General features: G+C 38.6%; 1 protein-coding gene across 1 annotated transcript in view; it reads right to left on the reverse strand.

The window, feature by feature from the left end:
• LOC130930751 (uncharacterized protein C14orf132) overlaps positions 1-13,246 on the reverse strand; it is a 110,079-nt gene extending 96,833 nt beyond the window's left edge. Inside the window, exon 1 of the mRNA XM_057858827.1 lies at positions 12,974-13,246. Within this exon, the coding sequence (XP_057714810.1) occupies positions 12,974-13,000 (27 nt within the window). The 5' untranslated portion in view covers positions 13,001-13,246. The remainder of the gene's footprint in view (positions 1-12,973) is intronic.
• Between the last annotated feature and the right edge of the window lie 8,708 nt (positions 13,247-21,954).

The raw sequence follows: 21,954 nt of genomic DNA on the forward strand, positions 1-21,954 counted from the left end.
ACGCCTCTTAATGTTTTCGTTTTAATAAAATTTGTAAAATTTTCAATCAAAAAATAAACTAGTAGCCCTACTCTGTCCTCAATGTGTGTGAGTACACAAATTGACAGATAGCGAACATAAGTTCCAAAAAGAAATGAGACGGTGTGGCAAAGTTGCATGGGCTTTACTGAAGTCATCTCTTTTTGACAGGAGCACGTTTCTTGTATTTTTGTAAAACTGAAAATAACAAGGCAATGTGTCAATAACTTGCATAAATCACAAAATAACATAAAATGTACACACGTGTCCATTTGAGCAGTAGCACTAGCAAATTAGCTCACAATTATCTAACAATGTAACTGCATTTCACCATATATGTGAACAAATTCTAATACACATCATCAATAACTATCTAATGCTCATGAATATAAACAAAGGAGGAATATAACTCACAAGCGATGCATGTATTTGACACAAACAGTGTGATGGGGCTATGAAAACTGCCACTGAATACTGGATGCGGACGTTAGCTGGTCTGAATAGCACTGTCTATTAGTGTGAGTTCGTGTCGACATATCATCACGTCAGAAAAGCGCGCCGAAACCCAAATAATCAGCTGCACTGAATCGCCAGCAGAGGGCGACATTACGCCACATAACATATGCAAGTCACACCCAAGCGCCAGCAGAGGGCGGAAAAACTCCATAAAACACAATTAACAAGTTGGCCTTTCACTGTACTGACATTTAAATCTGTCTGAGCGGGCCTAGTGCGTTAATTGCGTCAAATATTTTAACGTGATTAATTTAAAAAATTAATTAACGCCCGTTAACGCGATAATTTTGACAGCCCTAAAAAAAACACAACACTTTTGTACAGTAGGTGGCGGTATGTACCGGAAAGTTTCTGGAAATCCGCCATTAAAGCAACACTAGGTAACTTTTCAACTTTTATAAAATATTTGTGATGATATGTCGACTAACAACTAGTTGAATGATACCTCTTTTATATCTTGAAGGGGTCTGTATCGCTTTCACCGGCACTAATTAACTTTGAGGAGGGTGGCAAGAACCCTGCCACACACAAAAAAAACTATAAATGTGCTGACTGCTTTACAGCATACATTACTTCGCCCTTTCCACATTCATTATAAAGAGGGAAGTCGATGCTAACACTTTCCTGCGAATTCTGCAAATATGGCAGAGCAACAGAGACAAAAAGTTTTGTCCGAGGAGGGGAAAAAAGTGGCTACCAGGATAAAAGGATGCCACCAACCAACTGGTTATCGCAGCCACACGGCTAAACATAGCCATTTAGTTCATCCTTCACACAGCAGCTGGAAACAAAAATGTTTTTTTTCATCCTTCTGCAGGCGACCATCATGATTTTTCGACACGTTATGGGTGTGTGCTGTTCCTCATGGGAAACACAGTCTTCCTTAAGGAAAAACACTTCCACTTTTGGCCACCGGCGTCGCTAAAATCGACCAAAACTTAAAAGTTTGCAAGTGTTGCTTTAAGCTAAATTTTTGAGTTTTTGAGCTTGTTAAGCTTCTGTTTACAGTGCAATTTTATTGCCTGTTTTTAATAAGCTTTAAATAAAACTGAGCAATCGATGAATTTTCTACTTCTTTCTTTGAATACTGACTCAGATCGTAATACTATATGACTATAAGGCCGGACTATAAGCCGCCACCCACCAAATTTCAAACGAAAACGACATTTGTTCATAGATAACCCGCACCAGGCTATGAGCCGCAGCTGTTTTCATTTTATTATGGGATATTTACAACAAACGATATTAACTGGTAACACTTTATTTGACAGTGGCATCATAAGACTGTCATAAGACCAAATGAACCACCATGAAGCTTTGAACCAATTTGCTGCAAAGCTTCAATGCTTCAAGAAGCTTCATTTAGCCATCAAAGCTCCCTTAGGGAAGACAGTCAACCTCTGCTGCCACCTGCTGTTAACACTGTTGTCATCCAAAATGCCTCCTCGCATTCATTGCAGCGCCACAGATGTAAAATAACAATCAAAATTCATGTTCTGTTCTAATTATTTCTTCAGTTACTGTTCCAGTTGTTTCATTAATTGCTAGTTATGGTATTTGGTAACACTTTATTTGACAGTGGCACCATAAGACTGTCATAAGACAATCATAATGATGACATGACAATGTCATGAGCATTATTGAATGCTTATAACATGTCATTTAGTGTCATCTGGCAAATGATCTCACTTTTGAATGGATGTAAAAAATCCGAGTTGAACATAAATGGAGTTAGTGACATAATTTGCTGGATTACACTTAATGACATCTGTCATAAGCATTCCGTAATGGCCATGATAGTGTCATGTCGTTATTATGACGGTCTTATGACACCACTGTCAAATAAAGCGTTACCTATGAACCCAAATAAATCAACGAATAAGACGCACTGGTCTATAAGCCACAGGATTCAAAATGAGGCAAAAGAGTAGTGGCTTAAAGTCCGAAAATACGGACGGTATATATACTGTATATATGTATGTATTGCATCTTTGCATCGGGGGAAAATACTTTTTAGTTGTAAAATAAATTTTAAAACAAGTACTTTGTACTTTTAAGTAATTGTTCTACCTGTATCTGAACTTTTACTTAAGTAAAAAAAAAAAAAAAGTGAGTACTTCATCCACCACTGCATGATCAGTGTTGTCACAGATGACTTGAAAAAGTAATTTAATTACTGACTGATTACGCCTCAAAAAAGTAATCTAGTTACTATACTGATTACTTCATTATCAAAGTAACTAAGTTACTTTAAAAGTAATCTATCAGTTACTTCTTACCCATTTTTCTCCCTTTGCCGCCTCAACATAAGAATGACAACAGAAAAATGTCATCACATGTAATTGACTTTCCGATGATTGTATTTAAAGGTGAATATCAGAATTTCGCTCTAGCTTAGCCACTCCGGAGCCCTGAAACTAACAAATATCTGACAAACTGCTTTGAAATTTGTTGAAATCAACTCCACCGACCAATTAAACCCCGCCAACTGTAAAATTAAGCCTAATGTCAAAACTTCTGAATTTCGGGTTATGGTTAACAGCATATCAGTGCCAATGTAAAACAATGCAAACTGACAGCACAATAATCAACACACAAGTGGATTGTACATTGCAATAAACACAAAGGTGGTGGCGGGCGCGGATGCGCGTGCAGCCGTGTACATTAACAACCCGGAAGTACTCCTCTCAACACACACGGGGTCAATTTGGCCACAAAACGTGGCGGCAACTAAGCACTTTACACTCAGTCGGACTTAAAACACATCCCACAGATGCTAAACGAACACATCACCTCACGGCATTAATGTGCAACACACATATGATGTAAACAAAGCTTGCCAACGTGGAGCGATGACTGCCCATCGCTGCTACGGCAAAGCTACGAAACGGCTGCGCATGTAGGGGGTCCAACCTTTTGCTGATACCCTCCAGAATAAAGGAAAAATACTCACCTTCATTCATGGATATCCACAGATCAACATTCCCTCGCAACGTCTCAATACTCGGCGCGAATGTCCACCCGCCTCAGTCCCACAACACGTGACGCGAGACCAAAACAGGAAATAGCTAAGAGGTTGTCATGGAAACACGTACCGGGAACCTTTTATTTTAGCATTTTCTATTCAAAATGCTCTTCGTACATGACTACAATATTCTTCATTCTGCATACGTTATGAGGCAATGAAAAAATAGTAACGCAGAGACACTAAGGAAACTAATATTACTGGTGTAGAAAAATGAACGCGTTAGATTATTCGTTACTGAAAAAAGTAATCAGATTACAGTAACGCGTTACTAACTTACGCGTTACTGACAACACTGTGCATGATAGATGAACAGTTACCCCGTTAGTGTTTATTATGTACTGTATGTAATTCAAATGCTTTTGTCGATGTTACTCTTTGCTGAGTTTGTTTTGTTCACTAAAACAAAGAGTTGTTGGTGCTTTGCCTTTGACCTATTTTAATCAATGGTCATTTTCGTACCTCATAATTGCCTTCCAAGGTCATGAAGCATGAGTGTGCGTAATGAAGAAGGTGGCGACCTGCGGCTCTCCAATGAGTGACTGCACACAATGATGCTCAACCATCCACCAGTTTATGAATATGATTAGAAGAAATTCCCCTCGGTAATTCTGCTTCCAAGATCGCTGCCAGCCGTCCTTCTTGCTATTCTTCCTTTTCAAAGCCGAGCAGCTCGAAGACATTTTGTGTGTAGGTGTGTGTGTGTGCGGTCGTGAGGTGAATAATTTATCGCTTTTGATATTTCACTCACGGAAAGTTTGCACAATTAGCGAATGGGAGGTACTTACTCACGTCATTTTCATCCTGAGATGTAGGGAGACAATGAGGGCTTGGTCCATTGCATCTCTATATAAGGAATGGATGAGGTCCCCCATTTTTCGGAGCTTGTTTGAAACTAATTGTAAACATTTGTACCACACAAGAGCAGTGATATTGTGCACTAAAATCAATTACGCGTAACCAATTACAACATAACCACAGTATGAACTTGACGATGGTGAATAACATTTAATTAGAAAAATTGAGTGTCACTTGTTTTGCTCTTAATTACTAGTGTAATTCTTGATAGTGGCTTGGGATGTTTCTTTCCTCAACAGTACTGTAGGTTAAGTGAATAGTGCCTGTTCTTGGTGAGGGTTTGGATTAGAGATGTCCCGATCCGATATTTGGATCGGATCGGACGCCGATATGGGCAAAAAAATGCGCATCGGTATCGGATCGGCCGACACGGAAAAATTCCGATCCAGTTTTTTTTTTTTTTTTTTTAAATCCGGTCCGTGTTTTCCAGCGCACCGATATACATAATCCATTCCAGTTTTTGCTTCGGTTTTCCCTAAAATCCGGTCCGCATTTAACGGCACTCCTTCAACACACTACATTACCGTCTCCCAATTTACCGAGAGACTTTATCAGTAAAAATGTCAGCTATGTGGGATCATTTCACCTTAAAGGACGACAAAGACGAAGAGGCAGAGTGCAACATATGCCACAATAAAGTCAAGCGTGGTGGTAAAGATGTAAGAAGTTTTAATACAACCAACCTAATCAAGCATTTAGCGAAATACCACCACAAACAATATGAGGAATATGTTAAGAAAACCGAAGACAAAAAGAAAGGTCCTACGCAACTAACACTGGCAGAAACTTTTGCTATGCGTGACAAACTGGCACTCGACAGTCCCAAAGCCCAGGGAATAACAAGAGTCATTGCCGAAGAATTCATTCTGGATGACGAGCATTTATCTCTCGTGAGTAAAGACGCACCATCCAACACTTTTATGCTGCATTCCAGAGAAGTGGGATTTATCCCACTCGGATGGTACCAGTTCCGACCTCAAAGCGTTCCAAGCAAATGTAAACAACAAAGATGGCTGATCGCGACGAGGTGTTTTTTATTTTGGCCATCCAAAGACATTTTGACCTCCTCTAAAACGCTCCTAAATCGGCAAAATCTTGACTTGAATCTATCTTCAAAACAGTTTTAAAACTTTCACATGTCAAAAGTAGACAGAAGGGAAATGATGGAATAACGGGAGCAATTTTAACAACTTTAACAGTTGATTCGCAAAATTAAATTAATTGAATGTAGTTTAAAGCTGCTGATACAGAATGGGGACTTGAGTATTTTATTTACTGTTTTAAAATGTTAACTTGATACTGAAATAGTCAATTATTTAAACCTGAGAGGCTTTTTATACAATTTTTGTAACTAATGCACTAAACATTAAAAGCATCTAATAGCTTGGGAAGTTTGTGGGATTTTCCACTGACAGTTTACAATATTATTTGCACGTTTTACTGACTGACTATGCCATTTCTGTTTGTTATTTATAATGTTTTGTGTTTGTCACTGAATAAACAGGTCAGTTTCTTGTTACCAACCATTGTGTGTTATTCAAACTCACCTAATTCAGCTGGCTAGTTGTTATCAAGAGTACTAAAACCCTTTTCAACATGAGTCTGACAACTAAGTAAGGAGGCTAAATAACTTTAAACTTTAACACATGCTCAGATAGGCCGGTATCGGTATCGGCCAGTATCGGTATCGGATCGGAAGTGCAAAACAATATCGGTATCGGATCGGAAGTGCAAAAACCTGGATCGGGGCATCCCTAGTTTGGATTTGTTCGAATACTTTCTTGACTCATTCTGTATCGGCAATTGTGTTCTGTAAGTTTTGGAGTCAGAACGCACAACTTTTCATACTACCATTATTCTTGGACTGTAAGGCGCACCTGACTCTTAGCCGCCACCCACCAAATTTGACACAAAAACGGCATTTGTTCATAGATAAGCCGCACTGGACTATAAGCCGGACCTATCCTCACTGTATTATGGGGTATTTACACCATAAGATAATAACCAGTAACACTTTGTTTGACAGCGGCATCATAAGACTCATGAGACCAAATGAACCACCATGAAGCTTTGAACCAATTGGCTGTAAAGCAGGGGTCTTCAACCCTGGTCCTCGAGAGCAGCTATCCAGCTTGTTTTCCATGTCACCCTCCTTTAACACACCTAATCAAACACCTGCTGTAAACACTGTTGTCATCAACATGCCTCCTAGCAGGCATTGCAATGCTACAGATGGAAATCTGTAACAATCAAAATTCATATTCCGTGCTAATTATTTCTTCAGTTACTGTTCCAGTTTAGGGTTGTCCCAAACGACTAATTTCCTCCCGATTAGTCAGCCGACTATTTTTACGATTAGTCGACTAATCTAATAATTATTTATTTATTTTTGTTTTTTTACTACTTTAATAATGACATTTTTGTTCAAGCTTATTAATTCACAAAAACATTTTGGAACACCTAAATTCTTTATTAACGTATAAATAAATAACATAAATACCAATAATAAATCACAAACAATGAGGTCAAATGCTACTGGCATTAACTAGTGCAAAAAAATGTAAACAGAAACACTGTGACTTCACCTCTTTAACAGGAGTCAAAACAATTCTTACTCTTTTTGTGGTATGTCATTGTCTATATTGTTCTAAATGTTAAAATGAATTGCAATGTCCCGGACAACCATTTTCAGAATAATTTGTGTGAGTTCATATGGTTTTTCTGGTGAGCATTCCGCATTGTTGGGGGATGGGAAAAACTGTTCAACTTTTGTTTGTTTTAACCTGAAAATAGATCAAGTAGAGGGCACACTGAAATATTACCACAATTATTTTGAATGAAAGGCACACATACCCACAGTAACAAAATTTAAATATATTAGGGCTGTCAAACGATTAAAATTTTTAATCGAGTTAATTACAGCTTAAAAATTAATTAATCGCAATTCAAACCATCTATAAAATATGCCATATTTTTCTGTGAATTATATATATATTCTGTAAAATAAATCGTTGGAATGGAAAGATAAGACACAAGATGGATATACTGTATACATTCAACATACGGTACATAAGGACTGTAGTGGGCATTTTACTCTACTGTTATTTAAATCTGTCTATGTTGTCCTCACTCCGAAGCGTCTACTTTTTCCAAAGCTAGACGGCTAGTGAACGACGCCTTAATAATCAGACTTCTTCTGATTTATTAATAAAATGGCCTCAAACCATTGTCCTCTTTAGACCGTCCTAAAACTACACAAAAAAAAGTACACAAGCATTGCATTAGCAACAACGTTAGCTTAGCACGCTATACAGGTTAACTAAACATAAACAAAAAGCGTCTCATACAAAAAAATATAACATTTCGCTTATTAACATAATATGTACATTCTTTACAACAACCATACTTACGGACAGATCTTGTCCAAGGATCATATAAGCACAACAGAGACGTCGTGCAGCCATATTGAACTGGCAAGAAAACAAACCATGTCGCAAAGCGACCACAAGAGTTCGCTGTTAGACAGCACATAAACCCTTGTTGTAAAACTTACCAAAAGGCAGAATACTGTCTGAGCGGGACATGTGCATTAATTGTGTCAAATATTTTAACGTGATTAATTTAAAAAATTAATTACCGCGCGTTAACCCGTTAATTTTGACAGCCCTAAAATATATAGTATTAATTTTATAGTATATGGATAGTCATGGATTACAGTAAGCAGGACAGTGCTGTTTCCATATATATTTTTATTATGTGTATACAGGATATATGTATATATGTTCCCCAAGTGGGAGCTTCCATGGTCCTAATAAATTTAATAATTAAAAAAAATATATTATATAATTATATTATATATGTATTAATTATTTTATTAAATAAAAATGCCCGTTGAAGCACATCAAGGCAACTTCCATTAAAAAAAATCGTGTGAAAGTTGTATGGACTTACAATCCGCTAGCTTGTTGTTTCTTGTTGTTTTCGAAAATTACACTTGGGTGAAGGCACTTCAAGTGTTCGTTCATAGCCGACGTGCTACCATGGTATGCGAGCTCAGCTTAGCAAAGAGTACACAAAGTGGCACCCTCCATATTTTCCTTGAAATAATTCCAGGCTCTGGCTATTCTGGTCTGCTTTTTTGGCTTTATGCCGCTTTCACATGTTAGCAATTCTGCCCTTTTTGGTAATTGGCGGTGTTTTCAACAATTGGCGGTGTTTTCAACTCCTCGCCGTAGTGAGGAGTGAACCGGCGATTCACTTGGCTCGTTGTCGTCGGTTCGTCCGATTTCCTCCTCATGAAGGCGACGGCGTGGATAAAAACACCGCGAGGCGTTGGATGGCTCTTTATGGATACTTTTATTGACCAAAACAAAAACGTGGGGGACGCAGCCAGCCACTCAACTCGGCGCTGCCCGCGCACTTTTCCAACTCACCGATCTCGCTCCGTCTCTCTCGCTCGCTCGCCCACTTTCTTCCTCTTTGCTCAATCTGACAACCCCGGTCACATTGAAATAACAGCGGCCCCCTTGAGGGTGCCAGTAACAACCGCATGTATCGCGAGCGCCCGCCATTCTAAACTTTATCCGCATGTAATTTTTTTTTTACCCGTCATTACCCGTCGACGGTATGTTTTGCCCGTCAAAGCATTTACGTCATCAATGACGTCAACAACGTCGACTAGTCGGGACAGCTCTATTGCAGTTGTTTCATTAATTGTTAGTTATGGTATTTGGTAACACGTTATATGACAGTGGCGTCACAAGACTGTCATATGACCATCATAATTATGACATGACACTGCCATGCTTATGACAGATGTCATTTTGTGCCATCTGGCAAATTATCTTACTTTTGAAGTAATGTAAAAAATCCAAGCTGGACATAAATGGAGTTAGTGACATAATTTGCCGGATGACACTGAATGGCATCTGTTATAAGCATTCGTTAATGCCCATGATAGTCACGTCTATTTTTCCTTTCGGCTTGTCATTTCATAATTATAACGGTCTTGTGGCAGTCTTGTGACGCTGCTGTCTAATAAAAAATAAGCTGTAGGATTCAAAATTCTTTTTTTTTTTAATGTAAGAGAAAATTACCCTGTTTACATCATGCTGTATTAACATTTTAATTATTCTGTGACAACTTTTACATGCTTTGGTTGGTGCCGCGGTTTGGGCTAACGACAGTGTTTGACTGGGTTCAACATGCCCATGTGTGAATATGAGGCATAGACTCCACCATCAGCTGACAGGATAGCTCCTACAGAATTTGCGCCACGCCTTCCCGTAGGGGGCCGACCCAGGTAGATTGTTGAGTTGGCTTTCACTGTGATAAACTCAAACATACGCTGCACTCTTACGCCGGATTTAGGTGGAAACAGGACGAAGGTTTTACTGCATACAAGAAGGCAGGAGTGTCTCAAGAGTGATTCGGTCGAGGATTCAAGGTAATTAATTATGTTAAAAAGCACCGTGCATGCACTTTGAATTGTTGTGAAAAAAAATCAATGGACAAAATTAGTGTAACTTTGGCTTGAAATATTTACGTTAAATGAATGATAACTGCCCGTTTTTTGCTTTTAACCAAGAATCTAGACTGTTTTATGTTCATATATATATACATAGAAATTGGGCGATTTAGGAAATATTTACAAGAATTTTCAACTTAAAAAGGATTACACAATACCGTAACTTTTGCTTGAAATATTTACGTAAACTGAGCGATAACTGCCCGTTTTTTTGCTTTTAACCGAGATTTTAGACGGTTTATCGTTCATATCTATAGCCATTGCGCGATTTAAGCATTTATTTACAAGAATTTTCAACTTAAAAAAACTCTTTGTTTTGTGAAGGCCGCCATTTTGGATTTTGTAAAAAAAAATAAAAAAATAAAACGTTATTTCTGGCAAAAACCTATATATGTTATGTTAAATATTGCCATTAATCCCGAAAATATAGGTGATTATCTCTGCATTTGGTGATTTTTGTGCAGCTAGCATAAAATCTGAGAATTTTATGGACATTTTAAGTTTTGTTATGGAACGACTTTAAATTTTTTGATGCCCCTGCTTATGGAGACTCATATATGCCTAAGGCAGGTGCCTGTTTTGTTGTTAGGACGCTAGTGACTTTGGTTTTGAAAATAAATAGGTCCCCTATGGATCGGCCCCGTGTCCCGCCAATAGGGATGGGCGGATCGATACCAAAATATCGATATTTCGATCTAGCACGTTAAGTTTTAGGTATCGATCCCCAAGCAAAAGTATCGATATTTGGAATTAATATATTATATTTTCTTTGTCTACTTTTTGGGTATATTTTTGTGCACACTTTTTGTACTACTTTTCCCTTTCGCGTTCTACACACACGTAAGCAGTGCACGCACATAAGCAGTGCACCAGCGTCTGCTCCCGGCCCCATTTACGTCCCTTTCCTGTGTCGATCAGCATGCTTTTCCTCCACCCCTCTCACGAGTGCTTCGTGAGTTTGTTGCTATTTATTCTTATTTTGTTAAAGGTCTGTTTCATATATTTCAAAATCTGTTAGAAACTTGTGTTAGTAAAATAAAATTCAAAACCGGCAAGTGACTATTGTTTATTGGATTTGCTTTTAATGATCTATCATTAGAGGGCGGTAACATGCAACTATTAATTCGTTCTCTAATTAGATCAAAAATATTTAATTTAGGTGGATTAAAATTTGATCAAATACAACGTGTATCAGGGAACTGTTCTGTGCATATGAATTTAAGGGTCATGGTTAAAGAGTGAGACTGACTAATCAGATTTTGTTGTTGATGGATTGGTTTGTGAGTTTGTAGGGAAACTGCTTTGCTAGTTATTAAAAGCAGCAGTTTTTCCATTGCAATGCATATTTGACACAAAGAGACTTTTAATAGTTTTTGAGTGCTTGCTGTAGTTGTATATTATATACCATCAGAATGGCTGAGAACTCTGCAGGGTTGTGTATAAATATATATATATATATATATATATATATATATATATATATATATATATATTAGGGGTGTCAAATGATTAAAAATTTTAATCGAGTTAATTACAGCTTTAAAATTAATTAATCGTAATTAATCGCAATTAATCGCAATTCAAACCATCTATAAAATATGCCATATTTTTCTGTAAATTATTGTTGGAATGGAAAGATAAGACACAAGATGGATATATACATTCAACATACGGTACATAAGTACTGTATTTCTTTATTATAACAATAAATCAACAAGATGGCAATACCATTATTAACATTCTGTTAAAGCGATCCATGGATAGAAAGACTTGTAGTTCTTAAAAGATAAATGTTAGTACAAGTTATAGAAATTTTATATTAAAACCCCTCTTCATGTTTTCGTTTTAATAAAATGCTTAAAATTTTCAATCAAAAAATAAACTTACTTACACAATGCTCATGGGTGCTGAAACCTATAAAATCCAAGCACCAGCATAGGGCGGCAAAACTCCGAAAAACACAACAAGTACAGCTTTCACTGTGCTGTTATTCTAATCTGTCTGAGCAGGGCATTTGTTCGTTAATTGTGTCAAATATTTTAACGGGATCAATTAAAAAATGTATTACCGCTCGTTAACGCGCTAATTATGACAGCCCTAATATATATAAATATATATATATATATATGTATAGATAGATAGATAGATAGATAATATGAACTTTCGATATCGGATCGGGATCGCAATATTTGGCCTTGGAATTACTTGGTATCGGATCGAATCCAAAATCACTGGTATCGCCCATCCCTACCCGTCAACTGATAGTGAAGTCTATGTATGAGCAACTAGGATCAGGAGAAGTGGTGTTTGACATTTGACAAGTGACATTTCATCACAAAAATGTTTTTTTTTTTTTTTTTTTTAATGGTAAAAACGTATCAGTTACGGTAAAGATATTGAGACGATCCACTTCTTAATAATATAATAATAATCCTCAAAATAGATTTTAGGGAACTAACATCTGGAAACAGTGAACTTTTTCTCAGATTTCACGCATTTTAGATAATTATACGTTTTCCTAATGGTTTACATGCCTTAACAGGTGCTGCTGTTTTGGCTAGCAAATAAACCATCCCATTCTGCCTATGCTCATTCATTGCCCAGCAGTTACGGGCAACATTTAGTCAAACAACCAGTCACATTCTTATAATGTACATAGCGAGCCTCTCTTTCACTTTTATTTAGTCCATCAAATAATTCTCTGCATTACTTATCCTGTTCAGCGTCATGTTTAGCTCATGTTAAAAAGAGTCCCAATCGAAATTAATATGATGTGGCTCCCCGTTATGAGTCCCTAACTTCAACCCACGACTTCTCATCCCGTCACATGTTGTCATCACCAGATCTGAAATTCACTCCCACCATTGGGGGGGGGAATACCTCAATAGGAAATATCTATCACTGTTAAAGTAGGTTGAAGTTGTTTTCCCAATACAATTTCAAATAATCAATGCTTTTTAAAGCCAGTGAACTCCTACATTCCCGCACAAAAACAGCCTTTAAATGAAAGTTCCAACATCAAAACTCACCTGCGCGGCCATGAAGGAGAGATCCATGCTGTTGCTCGGCTCAGGGCGAAGGCACTCAATGAAAAAAGCCTGCGCGCGCGTTTCACGCTCCTCCTCCTCTTCTTCTTCTTCTTCTTCTCCTTCTCCTTCACCTCCTCATTGAGCATGTGCCCCCGCTTTTGTTTTTAATCTCTTCTCCTGTTTGGAAGCGCGCACACAGCCAGGCAATTCGTGTTGCGCGTTTCACATGGACAAGAGGATGGAGGAGTGGGGGGTGAAAAATAAGAGAGGGGGAAAGAGGCAGCGGTGGGGGGAGGAGATGTGGATGCAAGAGGCAGCGTGAGAGGATGTGGAGGAGATTCCAGGCAGACGCTCTGACACATAATAGTCTATCTCTCCTCTGTGTCTAGGTCAGGCAAATTTGAGCGAATCTCTAGATGGAAAAAGATGGGAAAAGATAAGAATCTTCACTTTTTAATTAAAGTCCAATGGACTGATTTTATCAAGTGTTTTGATATATAAGAGTGTACCGACTGCTTAGGTAGGCTACAGTAGCCCCTCTTACTGCCTCACATTTCAACATTTATAGTATCTAGTGCTATACTGTAGTTTGGATTGCAAGTTCCCTGGGGGTCTGCAAGTCAAATAATTGCAACGTATAAACCGATTGATTCCAACACACGTGCAGTGTTCACCGCTATTCGTAGGGGTTAAAGACCAAGCCATTCCAGGAATAGAGAAAAGTAATTGATTCCCCTTACATACGATATAGCACTAGATGGCTGTAAAGCACTTTTTCACAGTGGCGAAGCTCTTCAGATTTTTGCACCATAGTTCCTTGAGGCATCAACCCTTTTATATTGGGCATGAATCAAGGGCGTAGGTTTGGTCTGAACTAGAGGTACACGATAATTATGAGTCCGATAATTATCGGTCCGATAATAGGAATTATGATGTCATCCCAATAAATCCGATAACGTAATATATTATCGGCCCTTAGTTTTGGCACGGTGTTGGATTGGGATTTGTGCATTTGTTTCCACTCCTGTTTTTCCAGTATGCAAAGTTTTGTTACTGTCTTTGTTTTGTTCATTATAATAATGTTCATGTCATCATGAAAATTCTGGTTCGGTCAAAGGCAAATCTAAGCTCAATCAACCACTAGTATTTTCGACCTACAGGTGTTCAAAAACTCAGGTGAATATACATTGAAAAATGATATATATATATATATATATTACCGGTAAAGATCACGATCCGATCACATCATTTTCAAAGTATCGGAATCGGCAAAAAAATATCGGTCATGCCTCTTTTTTAATAAATATGTACAGTTTTTTAATGAAATCGTTTTCTAATCGTATTTAACATTACAGACATAATATGCTACACTCACCCATAGTCTTGAGTTCAGGCTTAAGGTAGGGTTGTCAAATTTATCCCGATAATGGCGGTAATTATTTTTTTCAAAAATGTATCACGTTAAAATATTTATAGCGCAATTAATGCATGCGCTGCACGACCCACTCACGCATTGTCGCGCTCAATCTGTAATGGCGCCGTTTTACTTATATAGAGAGATAAAAGGCAGCGTAAAATGAGTAGAGTGAATTTAGGCCTTTGGAGCCTTTTTTTAATTGGCTAAAGCCTTACAATCCTTCTCCCTACGATTAGAAATATCATGGGAAGCAATGTGGGCAAGCAAGGTAGCAATTAATCGTTTTCTTAACACCTTATGTTATTTCCCAATGCAGAGAAGATATATCAATTGGTAGCACTACGCACAGTCATGGTTCCACTTCCCATCATGCATTTGGGCATGGCTACAGTATCATTTACTGAAAGCTCAACAAATACACTAGATGGCAATATTTAGTCACAATATACAAAGTCACAAGTCTTTCTATCCGTGGATCCCTCTCACAGAAAGAATGTTAATAATGTAAATGCCATCTTGAGGATTTATTGTCATAATAAACAAATACAGTACTTATGTACTGTATGTTGAATGTATAAATTCGTCCGAGTTTTATTCATTTTTTTCTTAATGCATTGCCAAAATGTATATGATCGGGAAAATTTATCGTGAATGATTGGAATTGAATCGGGAGAAGAAAAAAAAAGCAATCGGATCGGGAAATATCGGGATCAACAGGTACTCAAACTAAAACGATCGGGATCGGATCCGGAGCAAAAAAACATGATCAGAACAACCCTAATTATCGGTTATTGTATCGGTATCGGCCTTGAGGAGCAGGAAGTTATCGATATCGGTATCGGTTTCAAAAGATGGATATCGTGCACCCCTAGTCTGAATATTGGTAGGGATGGTATAACAGCATAACCTGCATGTACACTTTTTGCTCGGAATGCCTACATTTCTCACGAAAACACTAGTGTCGTTGGCATGGCACCCCACCCCCATCCGTCTTCTCTGGCCCAAAAGGGTACTCGCCTGTTGCTCTAGCTGTTGGTGGTCCACCTGGCTGACTGCTGGCGCTTTAGCTGGACCCCACTCCGGTGAACCTGACAAGCTGCTGCCACGGTAGCAGCCTCCTGCCCCAGCTTGGCTGGCTGTCCGTGAACCTGGCTAGCTGCTGCAGCGCTCGCATCCTGCTGGACCCGTTATCATGATCACTGCAGCTGCCCTCACAGCTGGTTGTTGCTTTTCTGACTCGTTTTGAACCATCTTCCTTCTTTTTGAAAAAAAAAAGTAAATGAAGGTCTTTTTGGCATGTTGAATACTGTTTGATCCTGGCTGCTTGCTCCCCAGATGCTGCAAAATTCTCTTTCAAATGACGTTATATGTCCATGAACAACATGCAATTCTTGAGATTTGTTCCGTAAATAAATTTATGCATATTATTATTTTATTTTTTACTGTAATGTCCGTAACTATGCAAGTCCCTTTAAGAGACGCAGGGACTGGAGAGCTGTGAGGTAGTAGGAAGCGAGGGGGAGACGGGCGAGACGCAAAAGGTAGTGGTCGAATGTCGCGGCAGTCCGCAGTTATTTTGTTTACTGTTTTCTTATTGTTGCCACAATAAAGTGGAGAAAACAATTAACGACTCCTCTCCTTCTTTCCCCCCATTTGGCGCTTTTATAATACATTTTTTAAAAATATTTCTATATTATCATTAATTTCTATACACGAGAGGTGCCAGATCTGCCCAAATAAGTCCCGGAGGTGCCGGATCTTGTTCCGGCAGGATCCGGCACAAATTAACCCCTGACAACACCCATACCAAAAACTGAAGAATCTACATAACTCTGGTTTTCAGGTCTCATTTTACCAATGATAATGAACAACGATTTACTTGTATCAGCACTTCAGATTCGCTTCAGATTATTTTTAGTTTTTACAGTAATGTTAGTTAAATTTTCTATGCTGAGTGGGCAATGCTGACTTACACAGTGGGAATTAGCGGTGCAACGGTTTGCGGTTCAAAGCCGAACGGTTCAATACGTCTTTATGAACCGCGTCTTTTTCGGTTTTGCAATTAATGTATTCCGAACGCTTGTGGAATGAATTGATCGAACTCTGTGTGCCTGTGTGTGACGTGAAGCACCGCTGTGGAGAAATTCCCGCCCCGCAAGTAAATGTCAGATCGCTGTCAAGCACCTGTGTAATAGAAGCCGAGTAACGCCTTCTCTCGCTTACGAGCGAAGTGAAAGTGAAACAAGAAAGAAAACAAATAGCTATGGCGAGCAGAGGAGTGGAGAGACCGAATTTTGAGGAAGCACCGGCTTCTTTCAAATCTGCAGTGTGGCAAGATTTTGGTTTCCCCGTGGACTACAATGCGGCGGGAGAGAATTTTTTTTTTTTTTTTTAAATTGCTAGCATTGCTCAGCGCTTGTTCCCCATGCTAATGGCAACACTTTTATAACATGACTCCGGCACCTCAGCCGGCATCACCCACAGATATCACTTTCTCCGGGCAGGACAACCCCGAAGATGACACCAGTGAAAACACACGGCGGGCTTTGTTAATTTATTTGCAACGCTTGACCCGCGTTACATTGTTCCCTCGCGGACATATTTCTCCAACAACGTAATCCCCGACATTTATGAAATGGCACGCAAAGCCATCGAAGATGATTTTGCTAAAGCACATAGTTTCGCCCTGACCACTGATAGTTGGATGTCCCGTGCTACAGAGTGCTACTACCTAACTGTGACAGTCCACTATAATTCATACCTGTCAAGTTGTACGGTCTCGTCGTAATTTGTACAAGTGAGCACTGATTTTTAAATTTTAAATTTTTACGTTACGTTCAAAATCTGCACGTTTTTCCTGCATTACGTTTTTTGTTTTTTTTTCATCCGTTCGGATTCGGTCACCGTTTCTGCAACAAGACAATGTTCGTTAATACGTTGGTTGAATGACGCGAGAAAAGTCAAGAGACACGGATAGGAAGAGTTTTTGTTGAGACGCTGTAGCAAACGCGATGCTGGGCTAGGCGGCTCCAATATTTCCTGACTGTAGCCGACAACATACAATCTACGCCTAGATATCTCATGTATATAGAACTACATGCGAAATGACAGACTCGGTAGTATTAGTAAACAGCCGGCATTTTAGAGCAGTAAACTTCTCAGAAAGGCTCTGTTGTAGTAAACCTTCCGAGCGAACCTAAGCAACTTTTTATCTAAAATACTCCTAAATCGGCAAAATCTTGACTTGAGTCTATCTTTATAGTAGACGGAAGGGAACTAATGCAAAAACGGGAGCAATTTTATCAACTTTAACGGTTGATTCACAACATTAAATGACCTCCAAACATAGCAAAGGTTACTATGGGTTTTTTTTTGTTTTGTTTTGTTTTTATTTTAATGAAAAAAAAAACATGAAAGGTATCACCAGTTACTTTGCCTAGTAATTTTTTTCTACTGTGTGTGTATTTCAGTAGTCAGTCACTACACTAGCCAAAGAGCTAAGAGGCATTTTAACAGTCGAAAATGTTTACATTTTAAGTGTTTATTTCATTTTTTTAAAAAGCAAAATAAAGGCAGTTGTTTTTTTTGTTTTTTGTTTTAATGCAAAACGCAAACCGAAACCGAACCGAAACCGTGATCCCAAAACCGAGGTTCAAACCGAACCGTGGGCTTTACATGACGTTTTTAAGAACTAATCTCCCATCCCTTAAAAGTTTACTAACATGCCAAAATGCATTAAATGTCCTTTTTAATTACTGGTACTTTAATCTTCAGGCATGACAAGCATATTGGTTATGCACTTTATTACTTATATTCTTTTTCATCTGCTGTAGCCATTTTTTGGGGGGGGGCTTGTTTTGGCCACAGGGCATTCGCCGGCATCTTACTTCCATTTACGGCGGTGTAATTGGTAAAAATAGATTAATAATATGAGCTCTTGTCATGATTTTCCAGGTTGATGCTAATGAGTTGGAATAATGTCATGCCACCTCCTCGGCTTGCCAGGGCTCAACGTTGCCGACTGCTTCCTACGTGACTGATGTGCTCTGTCATTTCGGCGCACATAAGGCCACGTGTCGGGTATTTGTGTCCTTTGATGCATTTAAATATATTTCTACACATACACCGTTTACGTGTACTGTTCGAGTATTTGGGGATCAGTCACGCTAAAAGATCGTTCACCTTGTGTGTCGAAGCTTTAAGTAGTGTTGCACCATGTGACAGCTCGATGTCAGATGCTATGAATAACATAATTTGTTTTAACACCAAAACCCCGAAATCTATGTTTAATCCATCAAAAAGGAAAAAGGCTCGTAATCCAACCAAGGGATTTCTGAGACAAAACCACCTGGGAAATGAAACCACCCACACGTCCCACACGTGTACGCGGTCAATTCATTTAACCATTGCAGCCTCGAGGCACAAGCACACGTTAAAGGTGAATACCTCTTAAGGAAGGACCTCTTAATTACATATGTGTAACGCTATCTTCTGGGATGCCTTCACGAATATATCCAGGATAGCTAGTGGCTTGCGATGACTCACGTTTATTGTTGGAGGGACAGAAAAGGCAAAACATCACGTGGGCAAAAATCTTTTGAACAAATCCACAACGACTAATTTTACAATATGATCGTATGGTAGAATTTTTCTTTTATAATAAACATAAAAAATACAGGGTAGTCCCGACATAAAAAAACAAAAATACTTTTTATATTACACTGTCACTAAACATTAATTGAAAATGAATACCAAAAAAAGTTTTCGTAATATTCTGCAACCTACCAGTGCAATTTTATCAAGGGGGAGAAGAAAAGGCAACACATCACGTGGGTATCGGAAAAATAATTGCGTTAGCATTAAGCAACACAACACTTGTGAAATGTTTCGCTCATGGACTGGATTAAAAAAACAAAACAAAAAAAACTACAACACAACAACAATGGAGGAACAGTGATATCACTCAGGGACACACATACTCTAACTCATATGTACAAAATCATAACATAGCATACAACAAAATATAACTAATGTGGGGAACAGTGTTGTTAATAACGGCATTAGAATATGACGGCGTTACTAAAGGCGTTATTTTTTTTTTCAGTAGTGAGTAGGGTTGTAACGGTACACAAAAATTTCGGTTCGGTATGTACCTCGGTTTTGAGGTCATGGTTCGGTTCATTTTCTGTACAGTAAGAAAACAAAATGCAAAATATAAATGTGCTAGTTGTTTATCACACACTTTTTCGCTTTCAACAATAGGAACATTAGCCTATTCAAAGCGAGAATTCTGCTCAAAAAGTAGCGGGTATTTAAAGATAATCCAGCAACAATTTGCCTTTCAGACCCCACGTATTGGTCAGCTTTCTTTCTGAAAGAAAAGAAAAAAGAAGTCCTTTGCTAAAGAGAAAAGCAATCCCCAATGACAAAGATTTTTTTTTACTTAAATCATTGTCTGATTAAATATTACGTTCTACTCGATATATGGCGGAAAACACTCAGGTGACTTGAAGTTCCGCTCAGAGACACCCAATTTGGCCAGCTTTCAAAATTGTCCGATATGCATGTGTGATACATCGTTGGAAAGCTTAAAATCTCAATTTTCTGGGGGAAGAAAAATTTGGAACAGGAGGGCATTTTGGGGAAAAAAAGTTTTGTAAACAGCAAAACCCTATCTGGAGGCAAGAGCACACGAGAGCAGAATTACAGACGCCATGACTTTAACGAGATATTATCGCGTACTTACCTTGTTTCGATCCAAAAACTTCATGTAGCATGTATCACTGAGTGTCAAGACACAGCTGAGAATGGCCACAGCTGGATTTGGGGGGGATTTTATGGGTGAAACATGGTAATATAACAAGGGTCGCGATGCAGAAATCGCAGACATCAAGGAGTGGTCAAGATTTTCTTTTTCATATATTTACCCTTATAAACGTTTTTTTTTTTTTTTTTCTTCGGATCAGATCGATTATTTATCATCTAACATATCAGAGAAAATGCGACAGCAGCAAAAAAAATACAATTAAGCGATAGTTATGAGGTAGATAAATGTGACTTTTTTTACAGACGCCATTTTTTTTCATTGACATAATTTGTTTAAAAGTTTAAAATATGTGAGTGATTTTTTTTTTATTTTTTTTTAACGAAATATGAGACATCAATTAATGATTCTAGGCTAAAAACGACAGACATTTTGAATAATAAATATTAATTACCTTCGTTTTACGGCTGGGTTGAAACAAAAGCGGTTGCGCGACGTCTGTAAATGGGGTTTTCCAGGGTAAAAGGGACAAATTAAAAAAAGTTGGGGGGCTTAATGGGCCATGAATCTGCACAACAGTTATTTTGGCTTAAAATGCAGCTGTTTATTTTATAGAGCAGAAACTGCTTTTTCAGTCCTGTCTGTGTTTTCCGCCATATACTTTAAAACTTTTCATTCATTCATTCATTTTCCATGCCGCTTTACCTCTCCTAGCTAACTACGGGCAGAGGGCAGGGTACACCCTGAACTTTAAAGTATTAAATATTTCAAATATATATTTTTTCCTTTTTTTGCACAGCGCCCCCATAACCCCCCCCATCTTAGCAGAGAATGGTTTGACCCCGCCCTGGCGGACTCAAGTGCTACGCATTTTCTTGTCTTTGCCAGTGACTGTAGCTGGAGGAGAGCGAGCCTTCTAATAAAAAAAAAACTACCTACGCTCCACCATATCACAGGGCAGGTGTTCTGACAAATTTTGCAACCCATCAAAAATTGCTACCTTGCGGTTTTGCGCATGCGCGTAACGTTAGAAATGGCCGCGAATGCAGCGATTCCACAGTAAACATAACAAACTTTCTTTAAAGAAAGGAATATTTACTTAAGTTTGATCATGTAAAGACATGTACAAAAGTTCTCAGACACATCCTACCATGTTAGCTGCACACAGCAACTGCACCCCGCGCTCTCACTGTTAACGACTTCGCCGTGTCGTTAAGTATTAATTTACGCCATTTCCATGTTGCACATGTATGTTTATGATGTATCTAGTTTAGTTAGCACCTTTGGATAACATTGAGAGTCCAGCTGAATGTAAAAGAGGACTTTTTCAGCGCCAAAAACGCTTTGGGAGCAAAATTTTATAAGGGAGCAAATTTTGACAGAACAGGCTTAACAACCTTGCCATTGTTACCAAACTGCACTTTATTGTAAGTTACAGTGCTTTAAACTCCGCACCAGAGTGTGGAGTGGACGGCTCGTTTGACGTCCGTTCGTCCTGGTCTTCCTTCATGAAGGTAGCGATGTGCATAAAAACGCAGAGACACTTCGGATGGCTTTTTGCTGGAACTTTTACTAACAATGGGGGACTCACAGCCACTCAACTCAGCGCTACCGCACAACAACTCTCAACAACTCCTATCTCACTTCCCTTACGCTTGCCCACCTCTTCGTCTGTGCCAAATTGGTAAAGCCGGTCATATTGTAGGGGACAGCGGCCCCTTGGGTATGCCGGTAACATCATGCTCTCCATTGAGCGTGAGCTTGCTCAAAAAACTGGATTTCACTGATTGTATAAATTAC

Source organism: Corythoichthys intestinalis, chromosome 15, assembly GCF_030265065.1.
Source record: "Corythoichthys intestinalis isolate RoL2023-P3 chromosome 15, ASM3026506v1, whole genome shotgun sequence".
In the NCBI taxonomy this organism is placed as follows: Eukaryota; Metazoa; Chordata; class Actinopteri; order Syngnathiformes; family Syngnathidae; genus Corythoichthys; species Corythoichthys intestinalis.